This window comes from Zonotrichia albicollis, chromosome 1 (assembly GCF_047830755.1).
Source record: "Zonotrichia albicollis isolate bZonAlb1 chromosome 1, bZonAlb1.hap1, whole genome shotgun sequence".
Taxonomy (NCBI): Eukaryota; Metazoa; Chordata; class Aves; order Passeriformes; family Passerellidae; genus Zonotrichia; species Zonotrichia albicollis.
In genome coordinates this window covers 129,666,652-129,692,547 of record NC_133819.1, presented here as the reverse complement: position 1 = coordinate 129,692,547, position 25,896 = coordinate 129,666,652, and the positions used below count along the sequence as shown (strand labels likewise).

At 40.6% G+C, this 25,896-nt stretch overlaps 1 protein-coding gene across 1 annotated transcript in view; it reads right to left on the bottom strand.

Annotated features, from left to right (window-relative positions):
• The window catches only part of DPYS (dihydropyrimidinase), a 28,839-nt gene extending 3,985 nt beyond the window's left edge, over positions 1-24,854 (bottom strand). The window contains exons 1-7 of the mRNA XM_005479440.3: positions 24,428-24,854; positions 21,064-21,222; positions 18,770-18,949; positions 17,739-17,928; positions 10,947-11,103; positions 9,823-9,964; positions 7,880-8,022 (exon numbers count right to left, since the gene is read on the bottom strand). Coding sequence (XP_005479497.1) covers positions 7,880-8,022; positions 9,823-9,964; positions 10,947-11,103; positions 17,739-17,928; positions 18,770-18,949; positions 21,064-21,222; positions 24,428-24,697 — 1,241 coding nt within the window. The 5' untranslated portion in view covers positions 24,698-24,854. The remainder of the gene's footprint in view (positions 1-7,879; positions 8,023-9,822; positions 9,965-10,946; positions 11,104-17,738; positions 17,929-18,769; positions 18,950-21,063; positions 21,223-24,427) is intronic.
• Between the last annotated feature and the right edge of the window lie 1,042 nt (positions 24,855-25,896).

Genomic DNA, 25,896 nt, shown 5'->3' with positions numbered 1-25,896 from the left:
ATGTCAGTAAAAGTTTCACATAGCAAGCAAGCAACCCAATAGAACTAGATGGTATGTGTGGGTCTGAAGCTTACAATTCAGCAACCTGATGCAACAGGTTGCTGTTTACAGACTGTTTACAGATGTATCACCCATTTCAGCAGCAGGCAGCTTAGCAAAGTTCTGATGTTTATTCTCAGCTAATGGCAAAAACAGTTGTAACCCACTAATAATCCAAGAAACCAAGGCTGCCACCATGGTAGAGTACAACTTAACAGCTGTCTCCAGCATCCCAAGTGATGCTGAGGTTACTCAGCATGAAAACAGATTCCTTTCAAAACTCTGTATTGTATTTTTAAAAGAAGACTTGTAAAATTACCTAATTCTGGTTATAAATTGCAGTGGCTCTTTTTTCAAACAACCCTTTCTCAAATGGAGGCTGAGATCAGAACAATTACTTCAACATTTCAAAGAACATTCTCCTCTACAAAGAGGATACTCTAAAGACATCAGGTCCTATATTGCTCTTACTTATATCAGTGTTTCCATGCAGTTCATTTCAGTCGCTTTTGATACACCTGACTTGCAAAGCAATTTGAAGTTATTAATACATACATTGCCATTCCCCTAGTACCAAAGAGGAAGACATGCTTCTGAAATTGTCTTTTTTTCACCATCCTACATCTGTCCAACTAATTTAGAGTCAAAGAATAATTTAGTCTAAGAACAACTGACGGATTTGCTCTGTATGAAGATGCAGTGACAAGCAGTACTGTATTTATTTATGCTGTACATGGGAAAGGACTTTACAGCCACTCCTAGAGTATTGCAACTAATTAAATACAGACTGCAGCTTGAAACTTGAAAAAGAGCAGCAGCTTAGACTAATGCAGCAACACATAAGATGAAATTCAAGACTATACAGGTAGTCAGCTCAAGGTATGACCTAAAACTTTGTTAAAGTGTTACAGGGACCAGTTTTCATCTCAACAAACATGTCTATGCTTCAGTCAGAGATGGAAACAGCAAACAGTGAGTTACAGCTGGGCAGGAGGGGGCATGGATGAAGGGGAACCATTGGATATTAGAGTGATCTTACACCTTTCCTAATGCATAGGACATGAAGCTACATCAGCTCTAGAACCTAAACTTTGACTATCATAAGGATTGTCCTTTAAATTTTCAAGGTCACATAAGCTAGCAAATGAAGAATTTAATTACATTCAATAGAAATGGCTACATACCTCACTCATTTCTTCACAAAGTTCCGAGGCAGGAATATGAAGGAATGCTGTAGATGACAGCCCTCAGGCAAGAATAGCTGTTCAACATTTCAATAAAGGGAGGACACCTATTTTATAATCAATTAATTACCTAATTTAAAATGTAATAATAAAGCCTGTAATTGAAAACAGCTGCTTTGTTGACAGCTGCCAAAGAAAACAAGTTTATGCAGGAGTGAGTATTTGAGCTGTAAGTAAATTCTCTCAATGTTTATAGTGCAGTATCTCTGAGCTGTTCAGAGCTGCGGGTAGGTGAGAAAGGCCACTTTGCTGAGGACACTATCAGCCTTTGTGAGTTGTCTCTTCACCTTCAGATGCCTTTGAACTCAACATATTCTTAACCTGCTTTACTAAAATCTAGAAAAAAACAAATCTTTCACCTTTCTGTTTTCTGAGTCACCACTCATTTATAATGAGAATTAAGAGTTTTATTAAAAAGAAAAGCAAAGAACAGGAAAAAGAAAATAGAGGAAATATAAGAAACTATTCAAATCTGTGTGTAAAAATTCTAGCTATAAGCCTATAATGTGGATTAAAAACCTTATGGCCTACTTTATATTAAGGAATTGCAATAACTGCAAATGCAAAAATAGGCAGGCAACTATTTGTAAAGTTCCTAGCCCCTTAAAAAATATCTTCAATAAACATTACTTTTGAGTAGTCATATGAATTGAGAAGATTTGTAGATAAAAAGAGATGCAAGAAAAGGGAGAAAGTTAATGTTTGGGAGCTTCAGATCAAAGTGACTTATCTGAAGAAATGGAATATTTATTTCATGCAATCATATCTCCTAAAATTCATCATTTTAAGGGGATTAGACAATGACAACAAAATATTTTTTTTATTATGGTACGTAGCTCATTTGTAAACAATATTATCCAGTCTGGTCCTACCAATTGTTGCAAGCTGATACAGAATGGAAGTGAACGTTTGTGAAAAACTGTGGGCAGAAGAGAAGCAGTAATGAAAAAATAGCTTGCAGAAAATAGCTTGCAGAAAAGCATACAAAAAGAGAAGAACACAAATTAGTCTATACAATGACTAGAGAAGATCTTGAAGCGTTTACAAGGGGAAAAAGTCAGAATTATGTAAAGGGAAAATAAAGAATTATTTAATTTTTTGGGTAACATTTCTGAGATTTGCTTCTCTGAAGAGACCAAGTGACATTTGGAGACAGCAAGTTACCAGGGAAACAAACATCAAGCACTCTCAGAGAGGCTCATCTTGTTACAGGCCACAGAACCCGTGTCACTGAGGCTGGAAAACATCTCTGGATATCATCTATTTCAAGCCCTCTGTTCTGATCAGGGTCAGTCAAAGTAGGCTTCTCAGGGCCATGTTAAATTGGGTTTTAAGTGCCTCCAAAGAGGGACATCCACAATCTCTATGGGCAACCTGTGCCAGTGTTTGATCACCATCACAGAAAAGCAGTATTATTTATCATGTTGAAATGGAATTTCCTATATTTTAATTTGTGCCTATTGTTTCCTTCTCCCCATTTTCTTAATTTGAGATAAGATGTCTTTGGCAGGATGCTGGTGAATTAGTGTACATTCATGCATGCACACTGCTTTCATTTGTGCAGAACATGGGGCTATTGAAAATGCCAGAACATACTTGTTCTATGCATAGATATTTGTACACCACATTATTTCATTTTGTCTCATTGTGATTAGATGCAGTCATCTGTATATTCAGTATTCAAAATTATGCTCATTCATCATAAGAGTAAGATAGATACAGCATTATTTATTCTAATCTGCTAACATCCTGGTTTCTTCCTCTCTTATGTTACTAAAAATTACAGGCAGTTACTTAGCAGAGTGCTTAAACATTGTGAGTCCCCACTTAAGCCTTTGAGGCTGAAGACTTGACTGCAAATGAGACAGACACAGGCTACAGATTTTGGTTCTAACAAATGCAAAGGATTCAGCCATGAACATATCTGCATGGAAGCAAAGGCATTGAGGGAACATATGCCAGAAGACAAGGGAACTCTGACATTTTGCTGATTCACATCCAGTCACTGTTTCCCTTAAAATGCAAAAATACTAGAAACAAACATCTTCCTCTGTCATGTCAGGCAGGTAGATTACAGAGTGATGTGTCCCTTTCCTCCTCCCATCCCCACTAAAGTTTTCCCACATCTCCTGCTGGCCAGGGCCCCACTCTGGCAGCTGCACTGGGGCTGCAGCCACCACTGCCCTGCTCAGGGCTACAGCCCAGCTCCCCCAGCAGGTGTGGGGCACACCCTGGGCCTGCCAAATGGGCCACTCCAGCAAAGCCCAGAGAGGATGGTGCTACCTGCACAGCCAGCTCTGCCTTTGCAATCAGAAGTATCTAACTTCTCAGCTATATTTAATGAGGGAAAAACCCTGGGGAGTGTGGCTTCCCAATTTGCATGTTGTTATAATGAAGTGGCTGGACTTAGAAAGTTAAACTCTATTTGAGACAGGTTTTTTATCCTTATGGGTGTTTGATCTTGCCTTTGGGACCTGATCCAGAGTTTACTTGCAAGGCTCTGACAGGCTACAGTGAATTAATTGAGCCCTAATATCTGCTGGGAGCTGGATGTCTCTTTACAAGATTTTTAGGACCTTCTGCCCCTATTTTACAAGGGATGCTCAGCTCTTTTCACTGCCTGAATTGGGCACTGCAGTGTTTGGATTCCTTGCTGAGCATTTCTGAAACAAACCCTAGAGATTTTATACTCTTGCTTTCAAATAGCTAAAGGCATCAGCTACAGAGGACACTGACTTGCTGACAGGTGAAATTCCCTTTCCCTTACTTACCCTGCTTTCTCCTCCTAAAAAAGTCATTACAGTTGCTTTTGTCTCAGACTTGAGGCTTTTATATTATTTGTGTGCAGCCACAAAAGAAGTCAGTGAATAGTCTTGATCAAAGCACAGATTAAAATAAGATGGTACAGTGAGTACACATTTGCTGCCTACATGCATTTTCCCAAGGAGTTTTCACAGAACAATCCTGTATGCACAGACTGTACCCTTGGGATGAGGGTGTTGAGGTCTGCAATATGATATTTGGTAGCACATGGCTTGCAATAAACCAACAGATCCCTTTTGTATTTTTGTGGCCTTTAATGAATGGAATAAGTATAAAGAAGCTAACAAAAACACCTACTTTGGGGCATGACTCACAACCCATCTTTTGTAATGCAGTTCCTAACCAATTTGTACATTTACTGTTTCTTCCCAATAATGCTTGCTGTCATGCAGACCTGCTAAAACCAATATTCAGATGCTTTTAAACAGAGTAGCAAATTATATAATTGTTGATATAGTATTTTCTGCAGAGATTACCAGAAAATGCTACAGAAATAGGCCAGTCAATGAAGCTGACACTTGAAAGCCTCAGCTAGAGCAGCAATGCTGGAAGCAGAACGTTAAATTGCAATTGCTCCCAGTTTGCAGAGCAGTCACGTTGAATTCACTGGGGTTTTGTAACATAGAGAAAAAATCCTGAGTGCTCAGATAGCACCCGACGTTATTGGGCAATGATGTGGGTGAGGAAATGCCGCTGATTTTGTGGGGATACAAGTTTTTGTATGGAAGAGCTGCACTACCTTTCTAAATGACTCTAGAATCTTCTGTATAGACTTCCTCTGACAGACAGTGATAAGATCAATTCCTCACAGCAATACCTCAGCAATTGCCTAACTCATTAGGCTGGTATCAATCAGAATTCTAAGACTACAGCAAAACAACCTCCAACCAGAATGGGAAAATTGCAAGACTCATGGTTGCAAGTAAGAAAAAAAAATCATGCACGAAAGAGGAAGAACTTAGCAAGAAAGAGGAACAAGCCTATTGTGAAACCAAAAATCACTCCCCAGAATCAACAAAGCACAGGAGGCTGTGCCTTGTGTAACATATTAAATGGCTGAATTCCATGAGCTAGATCCCTTTTTTCTGCTGGGCTGTTTATGCCCTCTTCAGGATTTGTAGTGAAATTAATAGACAAGTTCCAGTGAGATTTATTTATACTGTCTCATATAGTTCACAAAATTGTACCTGCAGAGAGACTGTTCCCAACAAACCCAAATGGATAAACAATGGAAACAGTACCAGATCCCAAAGAAAAATATTGGCTGAACTTTAAATAAGCTTGCTCAATAAGAAAACACAGTTCAAATGTTTAAAAAAATGCTTAAAGAAAAACTGCACCTTCACAGCTAAAGAGGGTGAAAAGGCAATTAGGGCACTCAGGAGAGAGGGAAGGGAAGCAGAAGAAATGTTTGAGAGGAAAAAAAATTAAATAATTACAGGAGCTGACAAAGCACCTTGAGAACATTGTCAGAACTCTGTTATCCCTCTAGATTCATTTGTCCCCAGGCAGAGCACAAGAGAGTTCAGAAAACAATCCTTCAGGGGTTTTTTAAATCAGAGTTCATAGCTCCACTCTCCTGAAATAGCTCAGTGCTGGTATCTCAAAATATGCCTACTCAACATGCCAGAAGGCATAATGCACATGAAAATCTCCCTGACCCAGCACTGGGCAAGCCTCTATATTTATTTGGGTTGTTGAGACTCTTGAAACTTCTTTTGCTGGTACTTTTGCTGGTCAATTTTTTATGGGACTTCTGAATAGCAACCTCTGTATGCTCAAGTGTTGTAGCTTAAAACACATGTTTTTGGTACTCATTAATATACTGAAATGAGTGAGCACTACATATCAAAGATCAAAAACCCAGAAGATTGGTTAAAGGACATTTGCTTGTGTAAGGTAAATCTAGGAGGGCAGAGGGTGTGCAGCATGTTATCTTTTTGGCTACCAAAATCAGACATGTCCAGTTACAATTCAGAACTTTCCTACACCATGAAAAGAGTATTCAACTTTTTCCTTCTCAAAAATCAAAGGCTGAAAGCACAGTTGTGTGGTCACACTGCTCACTAGAGCTGAGCCCATGAAGAACACCACCACTGCAGAACACTTCCTGACCTGCTGCTGCTGTGTGCACGGGTGATCAGAGGTAGGGCTTGGCTGTTAGAGTTCCTGCAGACTTGAGTTACCCTGCACAGCACTGGGACAGTGCAGATGCACTCACAGAGCTCTTAGGCAGCTCAGCTGAGATACAACTCCCCAGGAGATCTGGCTCTGACAGACAGCCCTCAGACCATTTCCAGGCAGCTTAAACAAGACCAGGATGGGCATAAGAGCCACAGCAAGACTCAAGATATAATTCCTGAAATATTTACAGAGGCCTGACTATGGAGTTGGCTGATGGTGTGAATACACCTGAGGACAGGAATCAGCTGTAATGCACACTATGCTGTGTGAGCTCACTTCATGCCCTTTCCATGGTATACCATGGGATCAAGTCATGCAGGGTGAGACACCATGTTCCAGATTGCAAGGCAAGACATATTCTGTTACCATCTGTATGGCAGTTGTCTTTTGTAAAGTAGGCAGTTTGCTTTAACTCTCTCTCTGAGTGCTCACAATCACTCCTCCCTTGGGAGGGGACATCTGCTGATAACAGGCAGTTATCAGGATGTCAGTGCATGGCTTATAAGAACTATATTCCACTGTGAGATGCTCCGCCCAGAGGGAGGAGCCAGGCATTGCTACCCAGATATAATCCAGAGTTCTGACATACTAGCATGGCTTCTCCACTGGACTCCCCAGAGGAACAGCAGCTGCCTCTTCTTCCGCTGGATCTTTGGAGGAAGAATACATCCTTCTCTACAGGACCCCCTTGCTCCAACAGAGCCACCCCTGACACTCTGGGAGGACTGCAGCCACATTTCCAATTGGACTGCTACCAACACCCTGACCAACAGGGTGACAGGTTGAGTTCTGACTCAGAGCTGTTTTAGTGTACTGCATTGTTTGTTTTATCCTTTTATTTTTCTTCCCTATTAAAGAACTGTTATTTCCTGGTCCCATATTTTTTTGCCTGAGAGCCCCTTAATTTAAAATTTATAGCAATTCAGAGGGGCAAGGGGGGTTCACATTCTCCATTTCAGGGGAGGCCCCTGCCTTCCTTATTAGACTCCTGTCTTTCCATACCAAGACACACCAGGACACTGTTTGTGCATCTGTCAGTGCCACCAGCTCTATTCTAGCAGAATTACTGTGCACACAATCAGAAAACTCCTTAAATAAAAGTATAAGCATGAAAAGATTGAGCTTCAGAAGTAAGTTCAATCTACCTTTGATCATGCTTTAAGTGGCTCTAAGTTCAAAACACAAGTTTGTAACAGGTCACGGTGCAGCAGACTCTTCTCCCTGCCCTTTGCAGTGGAGGAATTCAAACATACTCCTGCACTAAAAAGAGTTGCTCTAAAATCCCAAAGGAGTTATTTTTACTCTTAGGATACCAAGCTCTGGTTGCATAATGTACAGACTTTTTAATTTTTGTACTTGGTCAGCAATCAGAGCGAATGCCTTTTAATCCATCTAGAGATCAAAGATCTCTCCTTACCTACACTATTGTTGGAGAAAAAACCCTTTAATTAATTCACACGAGGTGCTATTTAAAACTACCATAACCTCAACTAAAGGCTTCTTGTTGTACAAAGGCTTTGTGTTGCTTTTTTCCTGCAGAAAGGCTGGAAGGGTTGGGGGTGGGGGGGAGAACAACTTCCCATGCATACCTTGTAGCTTCAGGATCCCAAACTACAATGTCAGCATCAGAGCCCACAGCAATTCTGCCCTTCTTTGGGTAAAGGTTAAAGATTTTTGCTGCATTTGTGCTGGTAACAGCTACAAATCTGTTTTCATCCATTTTTCCACTGTGCTGCAAAACAGTACACAAAAGCAAACTTGTTACTTTTTTAAACACGGAATGAAAAAATGTTCTTGTTTTTCTGTTGAAAAACTTTTTCTGTTGAAAAACTAGGATGAGTGACATCCATCATTTTTTTTAAAGGTCATACCGAAGAATTTAGAAGTAAAAACTATTTGTCTCAGATGCCCATAATGCATACTGTATGTTTCACCACATACAGTAACTTCATCTTACTTTATCCCACAGCAAAGAGAAAAAAAAAGACAACTTTGAACCAAAAATTCTGTGGATCCAGCCTCACGTCAGCTGAAATGAAATGTTTTAGGTGGCTTTAAATCTGTAGTTCTGCTCAGCAATTTCCTCAGGAAATGTAGCATCTCTGGAGTATCTTGGTTTTGAAAATGGTGACACAGTCTCAAGGGAAGCCTAGAAAGTGATAAGGCATACAGCGATCAGCAAATGCTGCAATCAAGTAGTATAAAAAACAGATTGCTGATGTGACATTTCAGCAAAATAGCAAATAACAACGGATATACATGTCTTGAGACTGTCCACTGCTGTGTCACAAATTTAATCCAGCTGCCATGACTGTTTTTTGCTTGGAAAGCCAACTACACAGGCAGTAATATTGTGCACAGGTGAGTCTGGGAATCAGACTACCATAAAAACATGTTTATGGTGGTCTGTGAGCAGTCATCTGAGAAGAAAAGTATAATGAAAATGGTGAACACTGCTTTTCTAAGTAATAGTGTGTGGGAGGAGAGAGAAGCTGTTCAAACACACTCACACAACTGTGTAATATTTTACAAATGAGAAAAGGGAGGATATTATCAATTGAAGAACTTTTAAAAAATGAACTTGCCCAACAGGATGCACTGTTCAAAAGTAGCACTGATGAGCACATTCATGTCTCAGTTTCATGTGAGTCACAAGCTAGATTTCTGTTTACACCATAAGAAATCTCACTAGACCTGTGCCACAAGGAAGTATAGGCACAAGTGTGTGTTTTGAACATATCAACTGAAGCTGAATCCCAGATAAGCAAGAGATATCATGAACCACATTCTTACCAAGTGTGTGAGGTAGGTAATTATACCATCACAAGTGGATATGTTTCACAGTGCCCTGTCAAGGTGAAATCACCACTGCAAGAGAACTTCAATAGAACTAGAACTTCCAGAACGTCACAGTTTTGCATTAGCCAGAGCAATTATAACACCTAGTATGCAGCAGATTCCTTGAGAGATTTCCTTACCTCCCCCCTAATTTGACATTGCCTGAGAAGCACTGACCATTCTTGTGTTGGCAAGAGAATCTGAAGTCAGTGGGACTTGAAGCTGCTCATTTCATCTTATCACATTTGAGAAACATTTATTAAAACATAAATTACAAGTTGACAGGCACACCACTGTGCAAACTCCTCCAATAGCTAAGTTTGGGAGAGATCAAAAAAGTTAAAAATACACAGCTGATAGAGTTGAAGCTGTAGGTACCTCTTTTATTTTCATTTCACAAGCTGAAAAAAATGCTTCAAGGAAATATACTTGCAATACCAGTGAAACAATAGCAATCCCTTAATGCTAAACAATCAAAATGATTCTTCAGTGAAATACTTTAGACACTAAGAATCTTCTTCCATCTTCCATGAGCATAAAGTGAGAGCTAATAAGAACTATTATAGTTTTCAGTTGAATGAGTTGTCCTATGATAAACACACTTGATAAAACTGAAGAGTTAATACCTGCTGAGAGATCATGTTTTGTGGGAGAAATTAATTACCTCTATGTTAGGACATTTTGATTTACTTACCACGCCCTTTTCCCATATGACTGACATCCTATCCTCCACACCATTCACTCCATTAGGGATTTTTGTGAAGTCATCTTTGCCCAGAGCTTTCTGGCATATGTCAAAGGTGCAATTGTCAGTCCCTGTCACAGACAGGTCACCACTGCAGAGAAACAAAGTTCATTATGAATCAGTGCATGTACCAGACAGTACCACAGAGGAAAACCTGTTGTAAGGCTGGGTGGACCAAAATATCCATCCTTCAAGACAAAAACTGATATAACCTGCCAGCCTGCCCTCAGTCCCATCCTCCAAGACTGCCTCCACAGTAACAGCCAGTTACCCTATGAAGCAGTTTCCTCTTCAGAAACCCGTCAGAAGAAAACAAGCACCAACACTGACTCTTTTACTCTGGATATGTCAAAGACATCCCACAAATGGAGGAATTGTCCACTTTGCCCAGAACAAGCAGCCTGGTTTCATTCTCACTTTGGGCAATTTTAGTCTGTGTCACTCTATATGACCTCTGAAATTACTATGGATCTGCACAACAGTTATTCTGTGTTCAGGCGTACCTTTACAGGCTGTTCTGTCAAATTCAACCCTTTTGTGCAGTTAACCCTTACTGGTAATGAGATATCAGCAAACCACACATCTTGTTAAGTGCAGATATCTTAAAGATGCTTCTTTTTCTACATCCTTCTTAAGTAAATGTTATGAAGTGAATATCTTATATGTACCTTCAGAAGTTAGCAGGCTTAGTTTTATGCAGCAGTTGAATTTCAAGTGAAAAAGACATCAGACAACAAACCCCAGAAATCTAGCTGTGACCTCACCTTTTACACATTTCCCACTGACTTACAGCCTGTCTTCCTGGTCATGTTACAATTTTTGCTGTGGTATGAGCAAGGCAAGGTTTATTGAATAAAATCATATGTGGATAGAAAGCTGTAGGAGTTCAGAGAAATAAAATATGAAATGAGAAATTTTTTTCAATCTGTGATTTCACCCCCCATTTCTCCTTTCTGATAATGTAACATTCTGTACTTAGAAAATCTCCAGAGCATCAGCCTGCTATTATGTACTCCTGACAAAATTTGCTGTGCATTTGGGTATCAGTGGTGACTGTTTGTTCATCTGCTTACTTGGCCAGTAAGTTCATGAGGAAACCAGGAGTAGATGGATCTGGTCTCAGTGGGGGTCCCATCACATATGCTGCAGCATGAGCCCAGTCTTTATTCCAGTAGTTGGTGCCATCAGTGCCAAGACTTGCAGCAATAGGCTCCCCAAAAACCACCTTTCCTGAAAAATATAAAGCAAAGGTATCATTATCAAACAACATAGAAATGCATAACTTGTATTTTCTCTGCTAAGGATTTTTTTGGTGGCAATGAATTTAAATTTAAATGAGTGCTTCAAATTAAAAATCTACATATGGAAGGACATAATAAACTAAGCTATAACACATCATCTTTGTTCTGAATTTTCTGCTAGTGATTTCCCAATATATTTTCTCCTAAGAACATTGCTTGGGCAAGTTTTTTAATTAAAATGTTGATAGATATACTATAATGGGTTTTACACATTGTTTACTAGGAATGTGATTGAGATTTCAAAAAGAAAGCAGTCCTCAGTTGCATTAATTATGTTTAAGATTCATATACTTGGTAGTACCTGTTTAGTGCTCTGAAATTACTGACTACACAACAGTGTCAGTTAATATATACAGCATACAGACCTCGCAAGGTGGCACTTTTAATTGTCAGGAAGAACAATATGGCAGGAGACATAAACCAGAAAGTATAGAAAGATTTCCCAAATCAGAAACTATAAATAACTTAATTTTTAAAATTATCTCCCAAGTTTTAATCTTTTATCCTTTGCTGCACAGTATCCTATTTTCCTCAGAAGAGGACACCAACCTAGACTGGCTGTTAGCCTTTGGACACAGCCACTTTTTAATCCTGGGAAACATGGATTTGAAACTCATCACAACAAGATGTTTCACTCCCTGAGCAAGTGGTCCAGACACTTTGCAGTTCTGCAGCAGACAGGTGGAAATGCCTGCATTTGCAATGGTCACTAAAGAACCAGGATGAGCTGGGACCTTCCACATCCATTCAGAGGCCACTTGGGGCTGGTAAAATGCAGCCTCTGCTGGATCCCAGCAAGAGCCTTCTCCCTCCTCTGAACCCTACAGACAGTGGATATTTTGCATTGAATGCCAGATTTCACTCCAGACACAGTTTCTATTGGAACCACCACTGCACTGCCCCAGCAAGGCCACAGCTGGTGATTGCTTGGTGACCCTTCTCTGACTTCTGGGTGTAAGTCATGCAGTCATGGTACTGTGGGGAAACAAAAAGCAAAGCTTTGCAGATCTCTCTCTGTACATTAGACTGCTACTTGTGTGAGCTACTGGATTGTAACTCCTGCACTGGCATAGGTAGATACTGAGGAGCTCAATTGTATTCAAAATACACTTCTCATTGCACTAGTGCCATTCCTGAAATCTTTTCTGCTAGATTTGCTAAAAGGCCTCAAACAACTTTATCTCTACATGGTTCAAGGTCTGCTTTGGTACTACTGAACTGTACATTTATTCCAAGTACAACAAAGTAAAACTTTGTCCACAGCCTAAAGCCTCCCTGCTAGCATTACTAATTTGCTACAACCACCTCGGTGTCAGTGCACTCTGACATGCTCAATGTGCTTGTCTCATGTTGATGCTTTGGCTTGGAGCATTCTAAGTTCTCAGTCCCACTTACCTACATATGTTATAGATTAATACTTGGGCTCAGAGGGAGACTACCATTTTTAGACTTGAAAACATGACTTAGGCAGATATTTACTGGTTTTTTTACATCTTATTTTTGGAGCTCAAAAGCACTGACTATGAGGCCATGCATGGAAGTGATACGATCACTCACTGATGAGGAGATGTGAGCAGATCAGTGTTTTCTTAATTCAGAGCTGAATGAGGAAACCTAAGAAGAGACATGGATAAACCCAGGAGAATGGATGAAACTAGGATGAAACCTGGTTCACCTTAGTTCAAGGTCTTCCCTGACTCTTGCAGGAACCCTTGGCCTTCCCTGGCCAACTCCAAACACTGTATTTGAGGGTAGGCTGCTACCAAACTAGATGTATATAGAGAAGTCTGGTATATGTAACCAATCTGTCACATTTACCTATTAGTCTTTTGGCAGATTTTTAATTTTCAAAGCCACCAGAGAGGGGAGGGAGGGGACATGTGGTTTGTGTCTCTTCTTCTGCATTTAAACAAGCTAAGGAAGCTTTCATCCAAAGTAAACTTGAGCTATAAATCATTAGGACATAGCTACAAATTATTAAAATTAAAATTGCAGGAAAAGAATAATTTTTTGCTTAATAAATACTTCAGAGAATAATAGAAAAATAATTTTCTCATCATAGTTTCACAACATGAAAATGAAAAGAAGTTTCCAAGCTCCCAGTTGGATATGCTGAACCGATTCTAGCTCATGTACCATAGCTGATGACAGTATTTCTGCAGTCAGAGTTTGAGCTGACCAGCTCCCTTTGTTCCCATGAGTGGGGAGGAATAGAAGTTATTCCCTCAAGTGATTTTGAGTCTGAACACTGCAGTTTCAACAGACTACCTCTGGACAGTTCTGCTGAATGTGCAACTTCCTGCATTTCACTTGGGCCATGACAAGCCAGCCTGAAGGATACAATAATATCAAGATTCTGCTTTAAGCCTAGTAAAAAGGAAATTCTGCACTAAGGCTCTTTCAGCTGAACTGGCAACAAGGGAATTCTGCATTAAGGTTCTTCTAGCTTGACTGACTTCTGCCTATAGGCATAGAAGTGAAGTAATGCAGTAATAAATCATGTCTTTCAATTTCTTATATTTTCCAGCATTCAATTAAAAAAGGAACCACTAAGTGTTCTGCTGCTTGGTCTTCCTGACACCTCTGAGCAGCTGGTAAACATCTGTATATTTGGTGACTTTTTATCACATGCCCTAACTGGCTAGCCAGGGCTATTTTTAATAGATTGCTTTATCAAAAAGAAGAGCATTCAATTGCTATTTTTGTACCACCTACCAGAACTCAAAAAGAGTTGAAATACTGATAAACACCAACTAACACTGACAGATTTGAAAAACTGGTCCATATGTTCTTATTCTAGTAGAAGTTTCAGAAGCACTTAGGATAAGGTCATATGGGGCAAAGATACTCACAAGCTCTGAAAGGAGCAGAACTGCAAGGCAGGGTTTACTGAATCACAGATAGCATTGTATCCATTAGCCTATACACAGCGTGGACCTGATCTGTCCCGCATGAAACAGCTAAAAATTGACGTTTTTAGTTGCATTCCTGTGCTCAGAATCAGCTTGAGAGTTTGTATTCCCTCAGCAATGGACATGCCTTTCCCCTCACCAAGAAGAGACGTTATAACCCGTGACTGTTGCAGGAAGAAATCTTGTAAGCCTAAGTAAGCGTCTTAGAATCTGGCCAAGGACATATTTTTCTATGCACCTTTTTAAAAAGGAGAAACTTTTATTAAAAATTACTTTTTCAGTAAGATTGTGCTCTCCAGGTTTCCACTAGACAGTTCCATTCCTAGCTGTAGCATCACATTAAAGGAGAAAAGGGACCTGACCTTTAATCATCACACTGCAAGATCCTTAAGGTCCCTTCCAACTCAAACCACTCTATGATTCTATGGTCTGCACCTTTAGCTGAGATTTAGCTTAGATTGAAAGCACTTCTTAGGAGGAGACAGTACAAATCATGTACCCCTAAATCCCATTTTATTAGCCTTGCTCTCTCCACAATCATTTCTGGTGGCAGGAGTGCTTGACAAGGTCACATCAGGTAATCCTAATAAGGAGAAGGAGCTGCACTGCCTGACATGAGAGCTCTACAGCCTTTTATTCTCACTGGAGGGAAGATTTTATACAATAGCAGGAAGAGAATCCCTTTTGTCTTCCCACTTAAGGGAATGAGAGTGTCATGCACACAAATATATCAAACTGCCCTTATGTAGAAGAATACAGTTCCTCTACCAACTCTGTCCAGATTCAAGGCTATATTTTGCACAGGGATGAAGAAACAGCCCACTGAGACAAGCAAGGACAGAGGTGCTGTCACACACTGCTGTTCTCACAGAGGTGCTGTCTTTGATCCTCTCAGTGGAGAGCTGATGAACCTTGCTTTTGGCAAACAGGCTGGTAGGACCCCACAGAAATAACAGGATAGGGGCGCGAGTTAGCTTGTCCCTCTCCAACATGGCCACAGTGTGGAATTTTGGATTCCCTGCTGAATATTCAGCAGCTATTACAGATGTACATGAAAATCATGCTGCTATAATCTAAGGAGTTCTCCCTCCTTGAGTGGTGTTGCTGGAGATCAGAGGAGACATAGATGGTGAACTCTGGCATGGAAGAGAGAAGGAAAGACTTTTGCTCACCTCATTCTCTTAAATTTGCTTAATCTAGAATAAGAACTGCTGGTCCTTTACAGAGTGCATGACTGATTGTAACCTTCAAGGTCTGAGCCATAGCTCACTGAAGACAACAGAATTATGCCTAGTGTCTAGAGCAAGCTCTATCAGGCCTTCAGCCTCTAATGTTAGCTCTCACCTTGTGCAGCTAAATGAGTGACAAGGAAGAGCTGGGCTCTGAGTTACATTTTTGACTAGGAAAATCACTGTCTCATAGAATTCAAGAAGCAATGCAAGAGCTCTTCAATTGCAATTCAATTCTGGTATCACACTGTCAACCAGAAAATAGATTTCACTCACTGAAGATCTGTTTTTCCCCTTCTGAGGTCAGTGATGGAATTGGAAGGGATATCATATCAATCTTCCTCTGACATGGGCAGGGATGAATATGTACACACACTTTGTATTTCATGCTAAGTGCTTGAAAAGGAACATTAATAATTTCACAATTGTGAATAGCAGGAAGCTAGCATCAAGACATGGAGAAATGATCTTGAAAAGATGCATAAACTGTTTTAGAGTGAATATTTCAAATGCTTGAGAGGCTTCCAGTATTTAAGAGTTTACACAACTTTCACATTTAGAGTGGTTTTTAACCTGTCCAAACTGAATGTCTTTCATCAAAATATTTGAGTTTTATTTATGCCATTCATACAATACTTTGAGATTTTTTTTGTCTGGAATTCCTTGCTTTTTATTATCACTCTTTACTGCAAAATGAAAAATAACTTCTACTGAAACCAACAGTAGTGAATTTTCAATTACCAAAATTCATACAGATCAATCTCATTAAAAACTACAATTCCTGTAACTACCTTTGTGGTACCCTACTTATCTTTTGACATTTCTTAATCAATCTTAGATTTCATTTATCCAAACAGTATACTTCTATGCAGATGTCATGAATTATAAAGATATGTTATATGTTGCTGTGCACAAAGGAAAGCATTGGTGAATCTGACTGCAGCAGCCCAGGAGGCCATAAAATACAATTTGCTCCCCAATCTGTATCAATTGTCCCAATTTTTTCTTAGCAATATTGGGAAAGTATACATATTGGAAAAGCATACATCATCCTCAGTAATCAAACTGGCACTGCAGACTATTCTTACAACACACGCCTCATCAATGTTTTACAGTATTTAGTGTTAGCATAAAATTCTTTACTCGAACAGTATTATAAAACACTATCTTAGCTCTTCTATGTTTTTCATCTTTAATCTGGGTATTTCAACTGTTGCCATAACTTATAGTTAATGTGCACCCTGTGAATGTACACATTCACCCTGTGAATGTACAACCAACCCATGGATATAATCCACATTCCTGGCAGCACTGGCATCTAGTGGAGGAATCCAGTATAGCACAGTAGAAAATGTGCCAATAAAATATATTCTGGTAAATTCTTTCACAAACTTGAATTACTGCTAAATCTTATAGAAGTCACAGTCATACATATTGTGCATAAACATATACATCTATATTAGTACAATGACATCACACTGCTTTGATTTATCATGATCTCATACTCTATGTTTTAATATTAATAATCTATACCTCCTGCGTAGGCATTATCTAAAGAAAAGAAATAGCAAAACTGAGGTCTATATGAAATTCATATCAAGTCAGGTGAAAACAAACTGTTAATGCAAAAGATGTAAAATCATAGTAAAAATTATTCAAAAAGATAATGAGGACAGATAATTTTAAATCCGCCAAATCTTGAGCTCCTATCCTGCTCCTTCCACCTTGATAATGTCTCCTCTCAGTGCTGTTGTTCCACGTGCTGCTCTGGATGAATTTAGAGATGAGGAGATGAAGCATCCTGAATACCCACAGCCTTCAGGCTGCTTCTAGCCTACCCAACAGATGGTCAGCAAAGTCAGGCCCCCTTGGCTGACCAGAGTTATTTGTGAACACTGCAGTGCAAACCTGAGCAGCTCTGCACTGGTGGGCTTTCAACACTGTCATCTTCACCATGACTTTTAAATGTCCAGTGAATAGGAGTCATCATGGCACTGTCTGTAAAAATATGGTGTGGTCTCTGTTATAGAATTTCTCATCAAGATATTTGGTAAAGCCTTGCAGACAAACTCAAGAGAGAAGAACAGTAGAGTATTGTCTTGAACTGGTCACATCATTTTTGCAATAATGCTATTCTGGCCATCACTTTGACCTTGGAGGTACAATATGAAGAGAAAAAAATTTGCTCTGGGGAGAATTGTGGTTGCTGTTCTTACACACTGCTCCCCTTGAGCCCAACAACACACAGACAGACAGACAGACAGAAACACACACACACAATTTAGACATCCGGCTCCAAGAAATTCACCCATGATCTGAGGCTTATAACACCCATGAAAAGTAAGACACTAACGCTGTGTTTGGTTTTCCATGACCCTTCCCCCAATGACACTGTCCAAGCATAAAAGAATTACAACTTTTACCTTCTCTTCGTGCATTACTTATCACCTTAGCTGAAGATTTACTCATGACATGGACGACATAAAGGGGGCAGTTCAGAGCATTTGCTATGGTAACGGCTCTTTGTGTAGCTTCAGCTTCCACTTCTTCAGGACGACACAGTTCGTGACCCTCAGGACCAGTTATTCCCATTGCCAGCATCTTCTTTGCACCCTGCAGACCCCACACAAGCATGTAAGAGTCAGTTAAAATGTATCTACAGTGTCATGAGCATGCTGCCAGTCAAATGGATACTGAAGCAGCCATTGCAGCTAAGGAAAAAAAACAACTAAGCAGTTGTGATTTTTTTCCAAAATAAGTTACTGTAGTTTTATCTGAAATCTAACATATCTCTCAATAATTCAGGTCTCAGAATATGTAAGTAAATTCAGAGAAGACATTTCACTGGCTTACAGGATTAAATCACAACTCTTGAAAATCCTACCCCTCTCTCAATACGTACACTGAAATATCATGGCCAATGATGTCCAATGATGCTACTAACCTTCACTGGGGAGGAAAAAAGAGGAAAAATTCTTACTAAATACAAAGATGCATATCCAGAGCATCTGAAAACTCCAAGAGGCAAAGAGGTTTTAAAAGGCAAAAAGGTTTTGTCCCTATGTTGGGACTAAATTTAAGATTTGCTGATTTGAGTTTATTTAGCAATGAATTAATCTCTGATACAGGACTTGGAAGCTGTTGACTGGAATAGGAACTATTCTATAAAGCCACTTAAGTTCCCACTGATGTCGAGTATTACCAGTGGAGTTACACCTCAGGGCCCCAGAGCTCTCAGTGCCTCCACTCCGCACTAGGGTGGCAGAAGCAGGTATGAAGTGAAGCATTTATGAATTATGCACAGAGGGATGTTGAGACTTCTGTGCCCAGCCAGTGGAGCTTTCTCCATACTTCTGGATCTGCTTCTGTTGCATGAGCTGACTATGCCTGGACAGACCTAGGCCTAGGACCATCTATATTACTGACTTGGATGGAAAAAATGTCAAATGTGCACCTGTGCAATTAGCTCCCCATTCTCCGCATGGACTTGAGCAATTGCCCCAATTTCCTTACAGCAGGAAAAGGCTTCATACAGCTCCTCATCATTGACCATGTATACATCTTTATAGGCCATAAACATCTTGAAGGAGTTGACACCTTTGTTTTGAACAAGACTTTCCATTTCTTGCTTCACCTGAAAAATACAGCAATTGTATTTTACATATTAATAATTTTGTATAAAGAAATTGTAAGTATGGAAGGTGATCCTTTACTCACTCATCAAACACATGTTCAGTACAAGTAGCCCAAGTTACATATTTAAAGACTGGTTTAGACTATTCTTCTTGTATCAAATTGATTCTTAAAGTATATAAAAGGGTAGCACTGCAGTGCAAACACTGGAAGCACAAACTAATTGCAGGAGGGAATGCTTTTTACAAAAGGTAATGAGGCAGAATTTTATTTCAAATAAACCTCCTGGTGTTGGAAACACCCATTCTAATATTACAGTCAATGCGTCAAACTCTCACAACATGGACATTTATGCAAAACCGATTTTCAAAATTGGATTGCAGCGGGCTGCAGCTTCTAGCAACACAGTGACCGAAAAGATTTCATCCTACAGTTTTGTCCTGACTCTAAACAACACACAGAGCCTTTTGAAACATTTTGTTGTCAAACAAAACAGCTCCAAAATGCTACATGAAGGCCTGCCTTTTCTTTTTTTTTTTTTTTTTATTCACTTCTGATAGGATTCCCTGTTCTGCTAGAGCCTATGAAGCCCAGCAAAACATTGCATCACAAAGAAAGTAAGACACATATTCTAGTCTCAAGGCTTCTTGCACAACTGGTTAGCTAGAAACGTATATTACATAATTTTGGTTCTCCCCTCCCAGTAAAATGATGGTTACAGTAACTGATATGCATCTGTAATGCTATTAAAATTTCCATGGGATTAATTCCTTTCAAAAAGTAAAATATTATTTTTCATCTTCTCTCTAATAATCTGGTTGAGTCTGCCCAAGAAGGGTAAGATATATAAAAAATTCAAGGAAATATTTTAGGTATCCAGAGGAGGGATGGGAGCACATTTTGAGTGGCAGTTATCAAATAAGTACCTGACAAAATGGCACAAATATAGAGGCATGTCATTTATCCTCTTCACTGTTTACTACAACTAACAGAAGGCATTGTAAAGAATGTATGCTTTTAATTAATAGTTCAAATTCTGATGAGATGAGAGCTGATCACATGGGTATGGCATATCAGTCTTTTTCACCCAGGCCTTTTGCATCTACAAAATGCCCAACCTATAACTTTTAATCTTGGCCTTTAAAAACAGCTACATTCTTAATATAAACTAGAACATTTCATTGATTTACATCTCCCTATTTTTATTGGATTTGTCAATACAATTCCACGATTGTCTGCTGAGCCTGTTTCAAATGCACATTACTCATATTTCATTGAAGAATTTATTTTATGCCTTTGCCTTAAGTTAGAAGTTGTGGTGAGGCTATTTTAGCACTCTACACAGAATACCAAAAATGTGTTGCTTGCAGAGTGAATGCTTTGGTACATATATTCTAGAATTTAAAAATTAGAAAAAGTACTCATATATAAAATAGGAATTTACTTAGTATATCTGTGTACTGATGCATAGTTCTCCAAGAATCCAAAGTCATCTTGTAAAACATGGGTCTCATTCTGATAAATATCAAGCACCTGAAAAATTAATTTATCAGTGAAGCTTTCAGGGTATCAGCAAACATTCACTCAGCTAAGATGATTCTCCCATATGTAAATTCAAAAAAGGTTTTTTAGATTATTTCACATTCAATGTACTATTGTCTGCAGTCCTGCTTTACTTTACATGGGTTTTACTGCAGCCACCCAGGAAAATAAATATTCCTCTACAAATGAAGTCAAGTACCATATTTTTTATGTATGCACTTAAAAAAAAACAAAAACAAACCAACCAAAACTGCTAAAACTCATCAGAAGCATAAAATATCAAGTGTTCAAGCAACAAAAGACAAAATTATTGTGAACACCTCTTTCCCCCTCTGACCTGCCTGGTCTTTGTCTTGCACAATCCCTACCTTTAACTTTGTGCAGTATTATCCAGAGATACAGCCTATCTGCAGACTTCTTTCAAATACCTATACTCTCAGAAGGGTGCGGGTTATTTAAAATGTTTTTAATCACAAAATCACTAACCAGCAAGCAGTATTTAGCACATGAAGACTGATTCCAAACAGGCATAGTACAAATTTATGGAATTTAAAATAAAGCTCTTGTGTCTACCTTGTTGCTCCACCATGTAACTGCCACATGCAATGAATAATCACAGCAAACTTTTGGGTCTGCCCAGCTTTTCCATGTATCAAAGGCTTCAATAAGAGAACAACCTTTCTGAGGGATGGCAAAGTCGATGATCATAGTGGTTCCTCCTGCTATAGCTGCCTGAAAAGAAGAAAGTTAATATTTAGCAATCAGAAATAATGCAGATTTCCTTCCACCCTGTCCAACTCCCTTACATCTGGACTGAAAAGCCAAAAGCCACTGAGGAGTTCCCCTGAGTAAAGTCCAGACTCGAAAAATTATTTTGGAGATTAATTTCATTTGCTTTGAGAAAAATGTTCTCAAAAACATGTTCAGGAGAATCCAAGTGAAATTCTCACACTGAAGGAGAAGCTTCTCTTTGTGTACAAAAACTTATGAAAGAAGTGGAGATGTGTCTGTAGTGTTTATGCATCAGCGACTTTCCTCAAATGTGTAGAATCACTGAGGAAGAAGAGCACAGTCAGCTTGAGATGTGCTGCCTCAGAGTCTGTGCAGTGGAAAAAACAAGCCTGAGTGACAGGCAAGTACTAAGGGGCAAATACACAAAACAAAAAAACCCCATTGAGTTTGAAAATACAATATGAAAACCCCCAAACTCTTGACTAATACTAAAATATTTTACAGTGTTTAAAAAAACGTATTTTTATTAGAAACAGAATATCATTTAGTAAAACTGTATAGAGAGTTTTAAATAGAATGAGGAATTTACATTCTCTACATAAATGTTGTAAAGTAATAAACTACAACTTTACTTAACAGATGAATGGTGATCAAAAATTGCTTTTTAACCAATAATTTCCACTCTTATTAATGGAAAACTGAATTATTACTTTTCTTGCCTTTGGAGGGAAAAAAATGATGCCAGATTACACAGATGCCAATTCTTGACTAAAAGAAATTGATCTAATACAAAAGTTCCTTTGTTGAAATTGTTGCTTTCTTCCAGATTAGCAAAAGAAATCCTCTCTATTGCTCTGAACAATGTCCCTTTGCAAAACAGCAACAAATCAATTCAGATCAAAATGTGCACAGCCCAAATTCACAGGATCAGAGAATCACAGAATTAGCTAGATTCAAAAAGACCTTTGAGATCAAGTCCAACCTATGGCCTAACACCACCTTATCGACTAAACCATGGCACTAAGTGCCACATCCAGTCTTTCTCTGAACACCTCCAGGGATGGTGACTCCACCACTTCCCCAGGCAGCCCTTTCCAATGCCCAATCACTCCTCCTGTGAAGAATTTTTTCCTAATGTCCAGCCCAAACTTCCCCTGGCTCAGATTAAGACAGTGTCCTCTTGTCCTGTCACCAGTTTTCTGGGACACCAAGCCCCGTCTGGCTGCACCCTCCTCTCAGGGCGAGGCCTCCCCTGAGCCTCCTCCAGGCTGACCAGCTCCAGCTCCCTCAGCTGCTCCTCACAGGGCTTGTGTTCCAGACCCTTCACCAGCCTTGCTGCCCTTCTCTGGATGCATCTGAGCACCTCAATGCTCTCCCTGAATTGAGGGGCCCAGCACTGGACACAGCACTCGAGGTGTGGCCCCACCAGTGCCCAGTACAGAGGAAGAATGGCCTCCCTGGTCCTGCTGGCCACACTGCTGCTGGTACAGGCCAGGATGCCCTTGGCCTTCTTGGCCACTGGCACACACTGGCTCATGTTCAGTCTGTTGTCAGCCAGCACCCCCAGGTCCCCTCGGCACTGTGCAGCCACCCTGTCCCCAGCCTGTAACGCTGCAGGGAGTTGTTGTGGGCAAAGTGCAGGACACTGCACTTGGACTTGTTAAACCTTGTACTGTCAGACTCAGCCCATCTATCCACCCAGTCCAGGTCCCACATACTGTATTACTCTTCCTTTTTCTATGACAATTCGTCTCTTTCTTCCTTCTGCTCATTTAGAATTCAGAAGAATAACTGTAAATATGTCAGTATATTTTGCAAAAAGAGAAGTTTGGAAAGTGACACAAGTATTTGTAATCTCTAATGAATTGAGCAAAACATTTTCTCCCAGAAAAGTTGTTCAAACTGTCAAATATTTTTTAACAAGATTGATTGACTTATTTGTTAAACAGGATTTAAAGAAAATTTATAGACTTCAAGAAAAAAAAAAGTCATGGGTTCCACAACTCCACTTGAATCTCCTTTTATTCTCTACATCTTTTTCCCCCTCTGTCTGTAAAGAGAGATGCCTTTACTTATCCAACAGAATGGGTAAATCTTAGCTAATCATTGTAGCATATTTTGCAATAGCTGAAATACAACTCTGTCTCATTGAATTTCTTGCCAAAATATTTGTCAGAGGATGACCTTCAGTGAATAGGTCTGAACACTTTCCATACTTTGACCTGGGTTAAGGATAGCCACAATATCTAACCTTTTGACATCTGACTACTAAGGTCGATCCAGAATTTTCTTGCAGGCACTGAAGCAACTATCTGGCCATCCCGTTTTGTGTATGCAGCCTCTGTCTTGAAGCTTCCCTGTCCTTTAAGTACCTCAGAGTTACTGAGAAAACCTTAAAAACTTATTTTCTGCTTTTTAGTAAATCCCAGTTCTCCTGTGAGAGGAGCTGGGTATAACAATCTCTGTGAAGGTGATGGCTAGCAGACAAACCAAGCGGGGCAATGTGATCCTTTCTGTGAACAAAGGCTTTCAGTCTGCACAACAAAGCTCTCAGAAAAGTGCCTTGAAAGTTTTGGTTATGGAAACTGTATGGAGATGATGCGTAATACTGCTATTATGAGTAACTGATACACTCTTCATATTCAGGGTATATAATAAGATCAGCTAAAAAGCTGAAAAAAAACCCACTCCAAGTGCAAGACTGGGAGAAATAATGTACTTTCATAAAGTGTATTTGAAGTGGACTTTCATTGAGACACACAGTAAGCACCAAAGTGAATGGCAGAAGAAAAGCCTGCATTCCCTCATGCTAACAGAGGAGAAAGATCAGTTTACCAGAGAAATGCTTAAACAGCACAGGCGAATTAAACTGTTGCTTTAGTTAACCTTTGCTCAGAGAAATATGAAGCTTGAAGCACTAAAGCCGGTTGTAGTCTGCATGCTGACAGCCAGGGTAAATGCCTGCCCCACTTGACCCCTGCAATCACAATCGTTTCTGGAGGAGCCCAAATAACATTCTGGCTGGGGGTGGACCTCTGAGTACCCCACCTGCTTTTTGACAATGTCCTAAAGGGACAGGATCAACTGGCCATGCTTGATTCACATTCTCTTCTCTCTTTCAGAAATAATCCTGGAGGACCAGCAGGCACCCCTCTCTGAGAAAGAAAGCCCAGATGCACACACAGACATGCACATGTGCACCCACCTTGGTTCCAGTGTAGAAGTCATCTTTTGACCTGCTACCCATGAAAGGGAACTCCATGTGTGTGTGAGTATCGATGCCCCCAGGGATCACCAGCTTGTTGGTCGCATCCAGCACAACAAGTCCAGTCGAGGGCTCCGGGTTTATGTTCGGGCCCACCTGCTGCACCACTCCATCTTCCACATACACGTCAGCCACCACAGAGACGTCATCATTCACAACTTTGCCCCCTTTGATCAAAAGTCTCTGCTGAGCCCGGGTTTGGGGTAGCATGCCAGTAGGTGAGAGCGAGGCCTCAGCTCAGAAACTTGCTCTTGCCTCAGAGTAGTTCACTGCCCCGTCCTCCCAGAGCAGCAGCTCTCTCCAAACGGGCCTAAACGCACCGCACACCATGCCCGTTAAACGGACAGCGATGGAACTGCCCCCTCTGCCCCCGGAAGCTCCTCCTCCCCCATCTGGTGCGGCCCAGTGGCACGGGTGGGAGCAGCGCTGACCTTGGGCCCCTCCTGCTGCGGACTCTGCCTGGACAAAGCGAGCCAGACTTTCAGGGGGTCTGGGTGTTCTCAAAGCACACCCTGCAGCCTGCCCTGTGCACCTGCAGGTTTGCAGCTAGCTGAGCTGCTTTGAAAATGTGGCTATTTTATCATCTTGTGATGCCCAAAAACAAACTAAGCTCTTTGCAGCCACATTTGAGAAAACCAAGGGTGACCTGAGCTTTCCACAGAAGCAGCCAGAGAGCCCAGGGGTGACCTGAGCTTCCTGCAGCCATGGCTGGGGAGCCCATGGGTCCAGCCTGTGCAGAGGGAAAGGCAGAGTGCAGTGCTCTGGTGACCCAGGTGTTGCATCCTTCTCAGTGGAGATGGGGGGGTCCACACTGCTCCCAGGCTGTTTCTCAAAGGATTTGGGACACACCACCCTCAGGATCCTAACACGGCTCTCTGCTGCTACTGCAATGATGCAACATAGACAGCGCTCCAGCCTGAGGGGGAAGCTGGGTTGTGTGTGTCAGCATCCAAAATCCCATTTCAGTACCTGATGCTCCACCTGCCCCACAGCCCTGCTGTACCACCCAGCAGGCTCAGCCTGTGCTCGCCACACCCCACATTGCTGCCCCCACAACCACTGCCAGCCTGGCTGTGCTGGCCCTCAAACATCCCTGCCCCAGGGGAGCCCTTCCTGAGGGCCAGGGGAAAGTCAGGGTCCTCTGTGGCGGGTTTCACATAAGGCTGGTGTGACCTTGGCAGGAGGGGGCTTGTGAGGTTCAGAATATACACCTGTAAAAAGAGGTGGGGAAGTAAGACAACTGAAAAATGAGCTAAAGACCTGCTCTGTACCATCTCAGAGGCACTTGTTTCTATGGTATTTTCCCACTTCTCCCATAACCCTGGATTTGCAAACTCAGCAGTGACATGGCACAGCTCAAATCTGCTGAGCACTTGCATCTTCATCCCCTCACCTCTTCCAGTTTAGTG